The following is a 12169-nucleotide window of genomic DNA, read 5'->3' on the forward strand; positions in this document are numbered from 1 at the left end:
GACCCAGGAACAGAAGGGAAAGAACAATGTGTTACTTACTGCAGCATCCCCTGCTGGTGCTTGCCCATTGTGGAATGCATTTCACTATGTAAAGTATCAATATCCCTAAAAAAGTGCCTGTATTGCAGTGAAGCAAACATTTCATCACGTTTGAAGAAAAAGCCTTCAGATGTTTTCCAGTGTTTTGATTGAATGTGGTTGCAGCCTGTACCAATATTGTGGATTTGAGACACTTCCAAATGTTCATGTGATTTTTTTTGATTGATTAGTTGCACCTTTGTGATAAACATCTGTCATGTCCTTTGAAAACAGACTTGTGATGCAACAAAACTGAAGCTATTTGCAAGTCAAGATGTGGAAAAAGTATAACGTCACAAACTGGGCTATCACTTTCTGATAAGGAAATCCACCCCTAGGCCTCCACCAGTGGCACTCGCTAACAATTGCTGACAGATGTGTGACAATAGCCTGATTCACTTTCTCCCAAGTAGGGAGACCCTCAGCTCTGTTCAGTCATTCACTCCATTGGGAACTTGCTATATGAGAAGTAGTGGCAGTGCTTGTGTCCTATAACCCACAACATGGCACATTGATGCTCCAGGATTGCTGCGTCTCTGACAGGAATATTATTGGATTACAATCTTCCTACATAGGATGGTCTAGTATACAGAGAAGTCAACACAGGCAGATGGAAAAAGTCAAAATCTCTTTATTTTACAATTTTGTTTCTCTGTACTGTGTTTCCAGTGTTTTGCATGTTAATAAATATCATACATCTGTTCTTTTTAAAAAAAAACTCCAGTTTCCATCATAAAATTTAAAAACATCTTGTTTTAAAATGTTGTGCTATGAATAAAATTGCATTAACGTTTAAAGAAACGTTCTGAAACAAAGCAGAGGAATTTACTACAGCAGATGAGTCACAATATACAAATGGGAACTGTTCCGACAGTTTCTGTCTAAAACAATTAAAACCAAATCTACAGCATTAATAATGCCAAAATATTCACAGGTATCCAAATAAACTCAAGCAAGATTGGTTGGCAAATATCCATCTTGGTGAACACTCTCTCACTCTCCCCCCACCCCCACCCCCTTTCCTGTAGATCAAAATGTGTGCTTGAACTAAAAGTGATTTTAAAAAGCTTTAACACAAAAGCTCAAGTGCATGGTTAAGCTAAAAAAGGGCCTGGTTTGATTTCTAAATTTTTCCAATAATTTTGTCTTAGAAGTTACACATTCAAATTCTATTTCTCTTATAAATTGTTACAGCTTTCTTTTAATAGAAAAAAATGTAGACTTTACAATATAAACACACCAAATTCAAGTAAAATTGTGCAATCTTCTTGTCTTTATAAAAGTCAGAAGATTTACCTATTCAGCAAACCTCTTGTAATCAAATTAACAAAATCAAAACAATTTAAACATGTACAAATGAGTTCTTCAGAAGTATCGACTTACAAAATATATAAAAGTATCTATACATCTTAGAATTTTGTTGTACAAAAGGCATTCATTTTAAGACTACCCCCTCCTACCCTCAAGGCAAGTGATGAGATTGAAGGACACTTGCAGCCTGAAATTGCTGTGATACTTTCACCAACATACAGGACTTATCCTGTTATGACCGATCTACCGCCACTCCCAATATGGCAAACAACTGTTTGATGTTGAGGCACTTTCTTACAGTATCATGCTTTATTTGTGAAGTAAATCAGGCTGCAGTTCTACCTGGAGGACGGAACATTGGGCAGTGGAAGCACTTCACGTTTTACCTAGGGATCTGTCCATCTCCTCAGGATATCCAATTAGTCCACAATCAGTTGAGCTGCATAGTGGTTATATGTCCGCTCTATATTTTGGCACGAGTCAAATAATCCACCTTGCAAGCCACACGTACCTGTCCTTCCAATTCCATACTCGTATAGTTTTCAACTTTCCATGGGACTTATTTCCCTTTTGCAGTCACTGGCCGGAAGAAAATCCTATTCATGTAGACAACACCAACACACCACAGCGCAGTGGAGGGGTCTGAGGTACTTAGGAACTGGCATCACCAATGACAAGAGTTCTCATGGGTCCAATCATTCTTCTGATCTCCTGATGGGTCAGATTGAGGTTTCATTACTTCCTCTGGACATGAGAAAAGGAAGGAAGGGGAAACATGCAGAATCATGGTTACGTGGTACTAACAGGTGAGTTCAAATGAAAAAGATTGTACTGAAATTAGCCAATTAGCATGCAGTTTCAAATCATAATGCTGAAACACAGGAGAGGGTTTAAAACAAAGTCTATGCAGTCTCATTTTAAAAGTGTGAGAAACAGTGAAGTTAGTTTACAAAGACAAGTAACACAGTGTTAGTGCTAGGTTACCTCGCAGATTAATGCTGTACAACTCCAGATTTGAAATTTCATCTTCTGTTTTTTTCTTTAGAAAAATGGGGTTTTAATATAATTTCTCTGGTTCACTTGTCTAACGTTTACCAAAAATAAAACCTTCAATTGTTTATCAAATTAGGCCTTCTAATTTACTATAAAAACTAAAACTATTCTCACTTCATGTATCATCTTACTAGCATAATTTGATCATTATTTGCAGATTAAATAACTGAAGTTGTCAGCATTTCTATTTAATGATCTTAAAATATATGAAATTGTAAAATCATTAAAATAGTGAAATGGTTTAGCTTATAAAAATTGCTGGGTTAAACATTAATGTAGCATGCAACTTGCATTACATATTTCAGTTTGAAGCCCACTTTGCTTGAATTCAGAGCACAATATATGACAACATATCAGCACAACAAAGTCTACATTTTCAGAGTGAATTTGGTACTGTGGTTACTTAGCCTCACCAAAACACATAAATATAATTTAAAACAACATTAAACATTTCCAGTAGGATATCTGCTCAGTGACAGTGAAACACCACCAATACAAACAGACCACAATTAGAAGTGGATCAGGAAGGTCTCTCTCCCCACATTAAAAAGGTCCAATTAATATACATCATTTGTGTGATAATGTTAATTGGACAGTCAACATTTACATGACGTTAAAGTTACCATCTTCATGAAAAAGTATTTGCTAAATCTCTTCTATTTATTCCATGGGTGTCAGAAGATGTAAACATGTTCTAGGATCAGGCTATTATCACTCACTAATAGGCCTTTCTCACTAATAAACAAACCAAGTAATACACCTCTATCAGTGTAATATGCTAGATTAATGTAACAGTTACTACATCAATTAATTATGCACACCACTGAGACAGTTTGATGTGAGTAGATGCTATATAAATGAAAACATTATTAATAATAAAATGCACTACAGCTTATTAAAAAAATTCTACTCAGTTTCCCAATGGCTTAGGTAGTAAAGGCAGTGTGCAACTGAGCTAGCAGACCAGAAGATCCGTGGTTTGATACCCAGTCTGTACCAAGTTGGCTGTCTCCATTGTGACAGCATTTGAGTTGCTGCAATTGATCACAGTGCCTCTGAGGAAAATTAGCCAGGGTTCCTGCTTCTGCTCATTATTACTTGACTCTTGCTTGACAGTGCACATGTGGACATCAGGCAACGACAGGATTGGCATGGTTGTGATGCCGTCAATGGTCAAATAGTCAACCTATGCTCGCTGTCTGGACTAATGCGTGATGAATAAACACTTGGGCAAGGTATGGGGGAGACTGTTGGGACTCATGGACCACACTCTAGCAGGGGTCAATGCTTTGAAAGATGAGGAAGGAAGAAAATTCACATAAAAAGCAAAAATTATTACCCCCCTCCCTGTAGCTCAGGGGCTAACGTGTGGTGAGCTACAAAGCAACACAGAACAGGCAGGCCATAGGCTCAATCTGAACTGAGTTGACAAATGTGGGGCTGTTTCAATTGACCTCATTGACACTGATCTAGGGAGGAGAGGGGGCAAAAATCAAACAGGATTCATATTCTGATAACTGTATAGTGACTATTCCTGAAGTGTGACTGTGGACCTTGGTTGTGGACAGGATCCAGCTCCATTATATGATCACACCCCTTCCCCTCAAAAATCAACACACACACACACTATGTTGAAGAACCTGCCAACATTCACTGACAAGATTCATACATGAGAAGACTAGCTGGATAGCTGTCAGTGGATCGTCAGCTGCTGGCACTCATGAATCTGTACCTTATTATGACTCACCATCTTCAGCAGGGGAGGAGAAAAAAGGTAGAGAAAATTGGAAGGGAATAAAAAAATCACATGGGAAGTTAAACCATCAACAATGACTAAATGGTAACACTTCCAGTCTGCAGCTAAAATCAAAGACAGGGTAAAAGTTCTTTAAAAAAGCAATCCAAGGGCCATTTTGCTTTTCTATGGGATATTGTACCTCACAGTTTCAATATACAGTCTCCAGCAAGAAGCACGCAAAAGTTAAGTAACCGATCTAAATAGGCCAGCTACTACTTGAATAAAGCTGGAGGGCATTTTCTGGTCCTTATTTTCAAACTATTCAATTCTAGGAATGTGAGGTTTTATGGCATGTCTAGTCATACACCTCTTCTAGGCATCCACAATCTTGGCAGTTACCTCGTGGTGCTTTAGAAGTAATATAACAGAAAATCCCTTCAGGTGCTTGGTATAATGGGTTTTTTTCAATTCTGTTGCTATGATACCATCATTATGGATAAAACATAGACAAGGGAGATTAATTACTGTGGTAAACGTTTCTGGAATATTAACAGACTGCTATTGTATGAGTCACCATTATGCACAAAGATCACATTCAATGTATAGCCAACTACAACATTTGATACAAAAAGTTATTTACAGTGAAAGAGCAGTATTTTTAAATGTTATTAGAATAATTAATATTCTAACACCAACCTGCAAGGATTGTCTAGAAATTACTGTGTGGGATGTTAGCATACAAGTGCTCAACATATTTTTATTATATTACTTTGTCCGACGTATAACAGAGGTGTTAAGATGTTTATTTAAGCAGACTAAACAGCAAAATAATATCATAGGAACATATTTTGAAGTGCAGTTTAACTCATTGTTGAAACAGTTTTACTCTGTAACTGTACTATACCTGACCTGCGAACGCTGAACGAATATTGGGTGCTTGAAAGGGGAAAATGTTCCATTGTCTAACACTAACATCAGTCACTTTGATCAGCACAAAATTCACCAACATTTAAAAAAGTAGAAAAGGACAAAAACCAAAGCAGTGGAAAAAGGAGGTACAGGAGAATTAGACAGCAGGGAGGGAAAAGAATGCTGAAGACTTAGTGAGAAGAGGCAGCCCTGTGTTTAAAAACCGCAGCTCATAGCAAACGAGTGGTTCTTTCGGCATCGACTTGAGCCAGAAATAATTGCTCAATTTACCTTGTTTCAGCAGCTGAGGCTCACTTTTATTTCTGGGCTTGACAAACTGCTGCAGTCTTCACTTCTGCTCCACCCCCAAAGGAGAAAGTCAACAAATGGAAATGGGGGAGGCGGTGCCTGGAGTCTATAATAGCCCAGCTCTCCCAAAACCGACAGTGGTGGGATGACATGGTATCACTTCCAAATGCTTCTTATGGCTTAAATGGGCAGTTGGATAGTGCACTGATGGAGGCCTGAGAGCTTCCTTGACCAGGAAACATGTGGGGCATGTGGAGACCCATAAACTAAAAGATATAAAGAGGCTAAAAAGACTGGGTGTGTTCTCACCCACCTGCAACTTGACCCTGTTTCTCACACTGCCAGTGTTACAATAACCAGCTATTATATATGTTGCTTCTGCTGATCGGGAGAGAAAGAAGAGCAGCTGGATAAAGGAGTGCAACTCTGAACATAAAGGATAACACTACTTCACAGCAGGAGATGGCCCATTTAAAAAAACAAAATAATTAAGACATACCACTTTTTCAACCATGCCATCTATACAAATGTGAAATAATGTAATATTTCACCTAAAACTTCATCTGAGGGCCTAAAAATGCAGAGATTCTGCCGGTCTCCTATCACATCGCCGTTGGAACAGTCTGCAAAAACGCACTATGCTGGGTCTCCGCTGTTTCTAGGAGTTTCCAATATGTCTTGTAAGGGACGGAACATCCAATTTCCCTCTAAGACGCAGTCGCTGATAGAGCGGAGTCAGAGACTTCCTACACTGGGATTTCCCACTTGCCTGGTCCAGTTAAAACCCGGTGCATCTCTGCAGGCTGGTATGCTGAGTGAGTTTGAGTTGTACCAGCCTCCAGGTGGGCAAAAGCGAACCCCACCACTGCAGTCCAGAGCAGGGAAGTGGCCTGGATCCCTGAAGATATTTTTGTTCTTAAATTTTTTCCTGATCAGCCCCCTTCACACAGGAGGTCGAGTGGAACATGGCTGGGATTGGGATGGGAATGGTGGGGGGGGTGCTGCTGAGCAACAACTCCCTCCCAAAGACAGGCAGGGTCTGGATTTTCCAGCTGCAAGAGGCAGGCAGGTGCCAATGATGCGCCCACCTGCCCCATGCAAATGAGGTGCCCTCTCAGTGACTCCGCTAACTCTGGCAGGGTCAACGCCAGAGGGCACAGGTGGTGTGATCCCAGTGCAACCACTGAGGTTGTGTCCTGAGGAATTTTGGGGGCTAAATGTTCAACCTCACAGCAAATATTTAACTGACTAATAAAAAATACCAGACTTCGAGAACTCAAACAAAATGCACAATGCAACCTGTTCCTATTTTATTGACGTAATTGTATGTCAACCTGTTGGTGACATAGTTTACCAGGCTTGGTGCGTTTAATTAGAAAAATGTCCTGTTAACATTTGCAATGGCACAAACAACTCAGTCACATTTAAGGAATAGCCTATATGTTAAGATGGCTTATGGATTAAAATGGTCTCTGTGCAACTACAGTAACAGAAAGGAATAAAATACCATTCTGGTGCCGGGGAAATAAGCTGCATCAATTATGTATTCTGTACCTGTTCACAGATAAAATACAAGTTCTAGTCATGGAATCAAAGAGAATTTTCTGGGTCAATGTTTGCTTTAAAATCAATCTGAGCAAGGAGGAGGATTCAGGAATGGGGCTGTAAATATATTCGCCCAACTGTAGAACACATAAATCATAATCGTAAACAGTACAGCCAGTAATAGGTGCAAAAGAACTCCATTATCCTGAGTAACAGTGGAACCAATCTTGACAGAATATGACTGCTCACACAGACACCCTTTCATAATAACATAAGTAAACAGGCAATGAGAGAAGGCCAGTTACATTGTCAAGCCAGATCCTTCCACAGAGCACTAGCTTGCCCTATCATAGACTACACTCCGCTTATTTAATTTCCTGCATAATTTCTCCCTCACCCGCAAAGGTAATCAAATAAATCTGTAGACCATCTATCCATCTCCACATTTCCATTATTCAACCTGACTGGTTGCTTTTCACAAATGACATTACCTTGGTTCTAGCAGCACAGGAATCTGTGTTCCACAGAGTATTGGGTTATCTCTGTTCATACATATTCCTATTTCCTTCAATTCCTTTCTAAGCCAAATATTTATTAATTTTTTTGAACCAATTCTCAATAATTTATTAGAATTGCCACATTTGGAATATTTTGTTCAGTTTTTGTGCACATTACTTTCAAAGGAGAATCACAGAGGGTTCAGAGTATAACTACAAAGGTGATTCAGAGATTTAGGGCTCAAATAGATTTAGATTCTAATCTTGCTGAATTTATTTTCATTAGATTAAAGATGGTTGGGCAAACATTATCCAAGCATTTAAAACATTGACTGGTATAGATAATGTAGATGGACTCATCTTCACTTATAGGCCATTCTTAAATCAAGACTGCTTTAAGGAATGTGGAAGGTCATATATGCCTTTAAGAAAAAAGTAATTCATAGCAACACTGGGGTCAATGAATGAAGTAGTCAAAAGCCAAAAAGAATTATTTTAAATGATACAAGTGATACTAGTGAGAACTGGAAGACTTACAAAAAACAGTTGATGATAATTATAATGAGTACTGGGACTTTCCGAAGGGTGTTGATTGGGCAAAAGTAAAATATTAAGTGCACATGGTCTGTTAGAAAGAATGGGTTTGATGGAGTAAACAGCCTTATCTATCTTTATGTTTTAACCTGAAGATTTTTGACATCTATGTTTTTTTAAACTAATGATCACTTCAACAAAAGATATTGTTTAAGGTAGCTGTGCAAGCGTTAAAGATGGTGGGATCCAGTGTCCCTGTCACAGGCTGTATTGTTTACTTTACACTCAGGATAAACATTCCATTTTGCCCATGATACTTACTCTGAATCGGAGGTGTCTCCGTGGACAGTGCTTGTGCCCGTTCTAATACTCATGGGTATAGGCGCCATCCCATTTAACTGGTCTCGTGATTGTTGCCTGCTCCGCTGTTTTATCAATATGCCCGTGCCTGTTGCCGTATGGGTTCCATCGCTGGACCCTATTGAGGAGGTCCGTGAGGAAATGGTTGTTGCTTTACAATTAGAGAGTTCATTGTGTATTTGATTTATCCGATTCTTTTCTTTTAAAGGTGGTGGATAAGTGACTTTATTTTTAAGGATACCTGTGACAGAAAAGAATTACAAAAATGAAAACCAATTTGACAAGTATTTCTTGAAATAACATTTGATCGAAGAATTCATTTCAATTAACTGTATTTGCAAATATCAATGTTCAGATGATAACGGCACCAAAAATTACATATAGCTTTACGTCCTCCTAATTTTCTTTTTCTTTGTGAAATCACTCAGATGTTTGCATAAACTCAGTGATTAAGAAGGCTGCACATCTAGCTTGTGGATGCCAATGTTGCCAAATCAGAAGACCAGTTGAGCGGGGAATGTGAAAACATCAGACTGATCTTCACTCCATCCAGATGACCTAGCCGAGACTCACGGTAACCATTCTCATTTGGGATTTAAACTTAAGTGATGCCATTAAGAGTCTTGTATTATGACAACTGGGTCAGCTCAGAAAAATTTCTTTTACATAACCTTAACCATTAGTAGCAAAGAACAGTCCAAGCATCGACTTAAAGAGGGGGAGGGGATATTTCCCTCTCTATGCAAAGTGAAAAGTTCTTGTACTAAACTGTCATTACAAACCTACAATAGATTAGAATTTTTGAAAAAAACTTTACATAGACAGAAGAAAATGCCCCAAGAGGATTCTCCGCTATTTTTCATGGTTAGGGTCCCTCCCTATTCCACCCACCACTCAACTGACCCAATGACATATAACCATATAGATATACTGAAACACTGTACTTTCCTTAGAAATAGGTCTCTGTATAAAATCTGAGTAATATCAGATTCAACTGAAATGAAAAGCAGAGGTTTTTGTTTTGTAAACTCTTCAAATCTGCTCCTGTCAAATTCAATTCCAATAGACTAAAAGATCCGATATTAACAAGAGTAACTGGTACTTGCTCCAGTATAAGGTGGCCATAATAAACATCTATTGGTGACCAGTGCTGAGTTGAACAGCGGGTTTTTAAATGGGTTAGCACCTAATTATAAGTAGCATACATGAAGGTAGAACAGTTGTGTAAGTGGACTTTACCAATCATTAGTTCTCCCTTCAAATATGTCTACCCCTTTGGAACTTTGTGAGTAAGTCATTAACATGCTCATCTGGGAAAAGACAGGAACAGCTTGTTACAACAATTTGCTAGATTGGTACAGTGGGTTGGTATTGCCCTGATTCCTCGTATTATGAGTTTATCATCTTGTTATGTTGTCATAGGAGGTCCTGTACAGGGCAGATGCTTCCTCACAGGGAAAGACAGAGAGGAACATTGGCTGGTGAATTATTTGCTTGTGCACCATCTCCTAGCAACCATTGGTCTCTGTGACTGGCGACCTGGATGTTGTACCAGCCACCATGACTCTTAAATCAGTGAGGAGTGACGCAAAAATTTCAAATATTTAAAAGATGAATTTCACATAGGACCCTTACAACCAGCAGAGAGAGAAGAATTTTGTCCCATTGATCAGACCTGGATACAAACCGAGAGATGAAAGGCCAGCAAACTAGGCACCTCACCACCGAGTCCTCTGTCAAACAAAACTTTCTAATACGCGCCTCCAGTGTAGACATTAAATTAGTACCAAATGGGTCAGTTTTTCCTCTGTCTAATGTTCTAATTGAGAATTTATTAAATTCACTCATTGGAGTGACTGCCAGTTCCAAGATTCTAAATTTGTGCCCTCTGCTCAAGTACTTGGACATCTGTCACCAGCCTGCCCTGCCTTCCATTTGCCTTTAAGCAATTGAATGAGATGGTGGTAAGAGTATGTTATATTCTACAGCAGATTGCTTTAAAGACAAAATGACATTAATAACCAGCAACAGATCTTTAAAACCTATAAAAATAAAAGCTTTGTGAATAGTTGGATCTTTTTTTCATATCTTGTGGAAGAATAAAGTTACAGTTTTCCATTTTGTGAGGAATACTAGCCTTTTCTTTGCTCTGGTTGCGGATTGGAGTTCGGTTGAGGTGCAGACGTGCTTTCCTTTTGCTGCAGCTCATCCTCGCCTTCTCTAAGAATGTCACCACAGTGATTGGTTTTATTTTCTCTGTGCAGCTCGACGTTTACTTTTGTTTCCACCTTCAGTTTCTCAGATGCTCCATGGTCCTCACTGTCACTGGCTGTTGTACATTCTGCAGGCCAGTAAGGTTTCACATGATTGGGCATGGACTCAGCTGTTGTGGGGGGGGGGGGAATGGAGGTTAAAACTTAATTAGAAATCCAGCTCAGTATTATTTATCCTTACAAAACAAGCAGCACTCAAGAGTACCAGGAATGTCAGTCCTACGTTTCAAGGTCATTCATCACGAGTGCTGACTTCCACATTTTACTATGGCACTCTACTGCAAGGTGCTCACTAAACAGGAAACTGTAGGCATAGTGCAGTGCAATGTATATCAAGTGAGCTCTTGCCTTACTGCTCCTAATATTGCCTTCTTTCGCTCGGCGTCTATTTTTGCCTCTGTGAAGAGCCATGGGATGTTTCTCGATGTCAAACTTTTTTTATAAATGCAAATTGTTGTGATTCCGCGTGTGATCAAATTTGCCAATGGCGCAATACAAGAATCTGGATTATTTTTAAATCCAGCCATTAGTGTAGGACTTGGATTTCTCTAAGACTTTCATCAATGCTCAATTGGCAGTTGGACAATGTTAGATTTCCTCACCTGACAGGAAAGCTTTGACCCCAAATAGCCCTCGATTCAGCCCATCTGAGAATCGACTAGACTCACCCAATGGAAGCATATGAGGCAAATGCCAGGATGAAAACTTTTCATCTCTGCTTGGAGGCAGAACTCTCAGTCAGTGGAACTACCACTCATCAAGACAACTCATTACAAGAATAACAACTTGCATTTATATAGCATCTTTAACGTTGTAAAACGTCCCAAGGTGCTTCACATGAGCGTTATCAAACAAAATTTGACACTGAGCCACATTAGGAGATATTTTAAGGAGTGTCTTAAAGGAGGAGTGAGAGGTAGAGAGGTGGAGAGGGTGGAGAGGTTTAGGGAGGGAATTCCAGAGCTTACAGACTAGGCAGTTGAAGCACAGCCACCAATGGTGGAGCAATTAAAATCAGGAATGTGAAAGAGGCCAGAATTGGAGGAGCGCAGTGATCTCGGAGAATTGTAGGGCAGAAGGAGGTTAAAGAGATAGGGAGGGGCGAGGCCATGGAGGGATTTAAAAACAAGTATGAGAATTTTAAAATCGAGGTGTTGCCAGACCGGGAGCCAATGTCAGCTGGCACAGGGGTGATGGGTGAACGGGACTTGGTGCAAGTTAGTATACGGGCATCAGAGTTTTAGATGAGCTCAAGTTTATGGAGGGTGGAAGATGGGAGGCCGGCCAGGAGAGCATTGGAATAGTCAAGTCTAGAGGTAACAAAGACATGGATAAAGGTTTCAGCAGCAGATGAGCTGAGGCGGGGGCAGAGACGGACAACGTTAATGAGGTGGAAGAAGGCAGTCTTGGTGATGGAGCGGATATGTGGTCGGAAGCTCATCTCAGGGTCAAAAAAGACGCCAAGGTTACGAACAGTCTGGTTCAGCCTCAGACAGTGGCCAAGGAGATGGGTGGAGTCAGTGCCTGGGGAACGGAGTTTGTGGCGGGGACTGAAGACAATG

The 12169-nt window shown here is 39.8% G+C and overlaps 1 protein-coding gene across 6 annotated transcripts in view; it reads right to left on the minus strand.

Annotated features, from left to right (window-relative positions):
* Positions 1–712: 712 nt before the first annotated feature.
* The window catches only part of celsr1a (cadherin EGF LAG seven-pass G-type receptor 1a), a 336449-nt gene continuing 324992 nt past the window's right edge, over positions 713–12169 (minus strand). For 5 of the 6 annotated variants that reach the window (XM_068004892.1, XM_068004890.1, XM_068004887.1 and 2 more), the window contains 3 exons: positions 10472–10717; positions 8296–8575; positions 713–2133 (listed from right to left, as the gene is read on the minus strand). In XM_068004892.1, the coding sequence (XP_067860993.1) occupies positions 2109–2133; positions 8296–8575; positions 10472–10717 (551 nt within the window). In that variant the 3' untranslated portion in view covers positions 713–2108. The remainder of the gene's footprint in view (positions 2134–8295; positions 8576–10471; positions 10718–12169) is intronic. The other variant, XM_068004889.1, reaches the window with a different exon arrangement.

Source organism: Heptranchias perlo, chromosome 24 (genome assembly GCF_035084215.1).
Source record: "Heptranchias perlo isolate sHepPer1 chromosome 24, sHepPer1.hap1, whole genome shotgun sequence".
In the NCBI taxonomy this organism is placed as follows: domain Eukaryota; kingdom Metazoa; phylum Chordata; class Chondrichthyes; order Hexanchiformes; family Hexanchidae; genus Heptranchias; species Heptranchias perlo.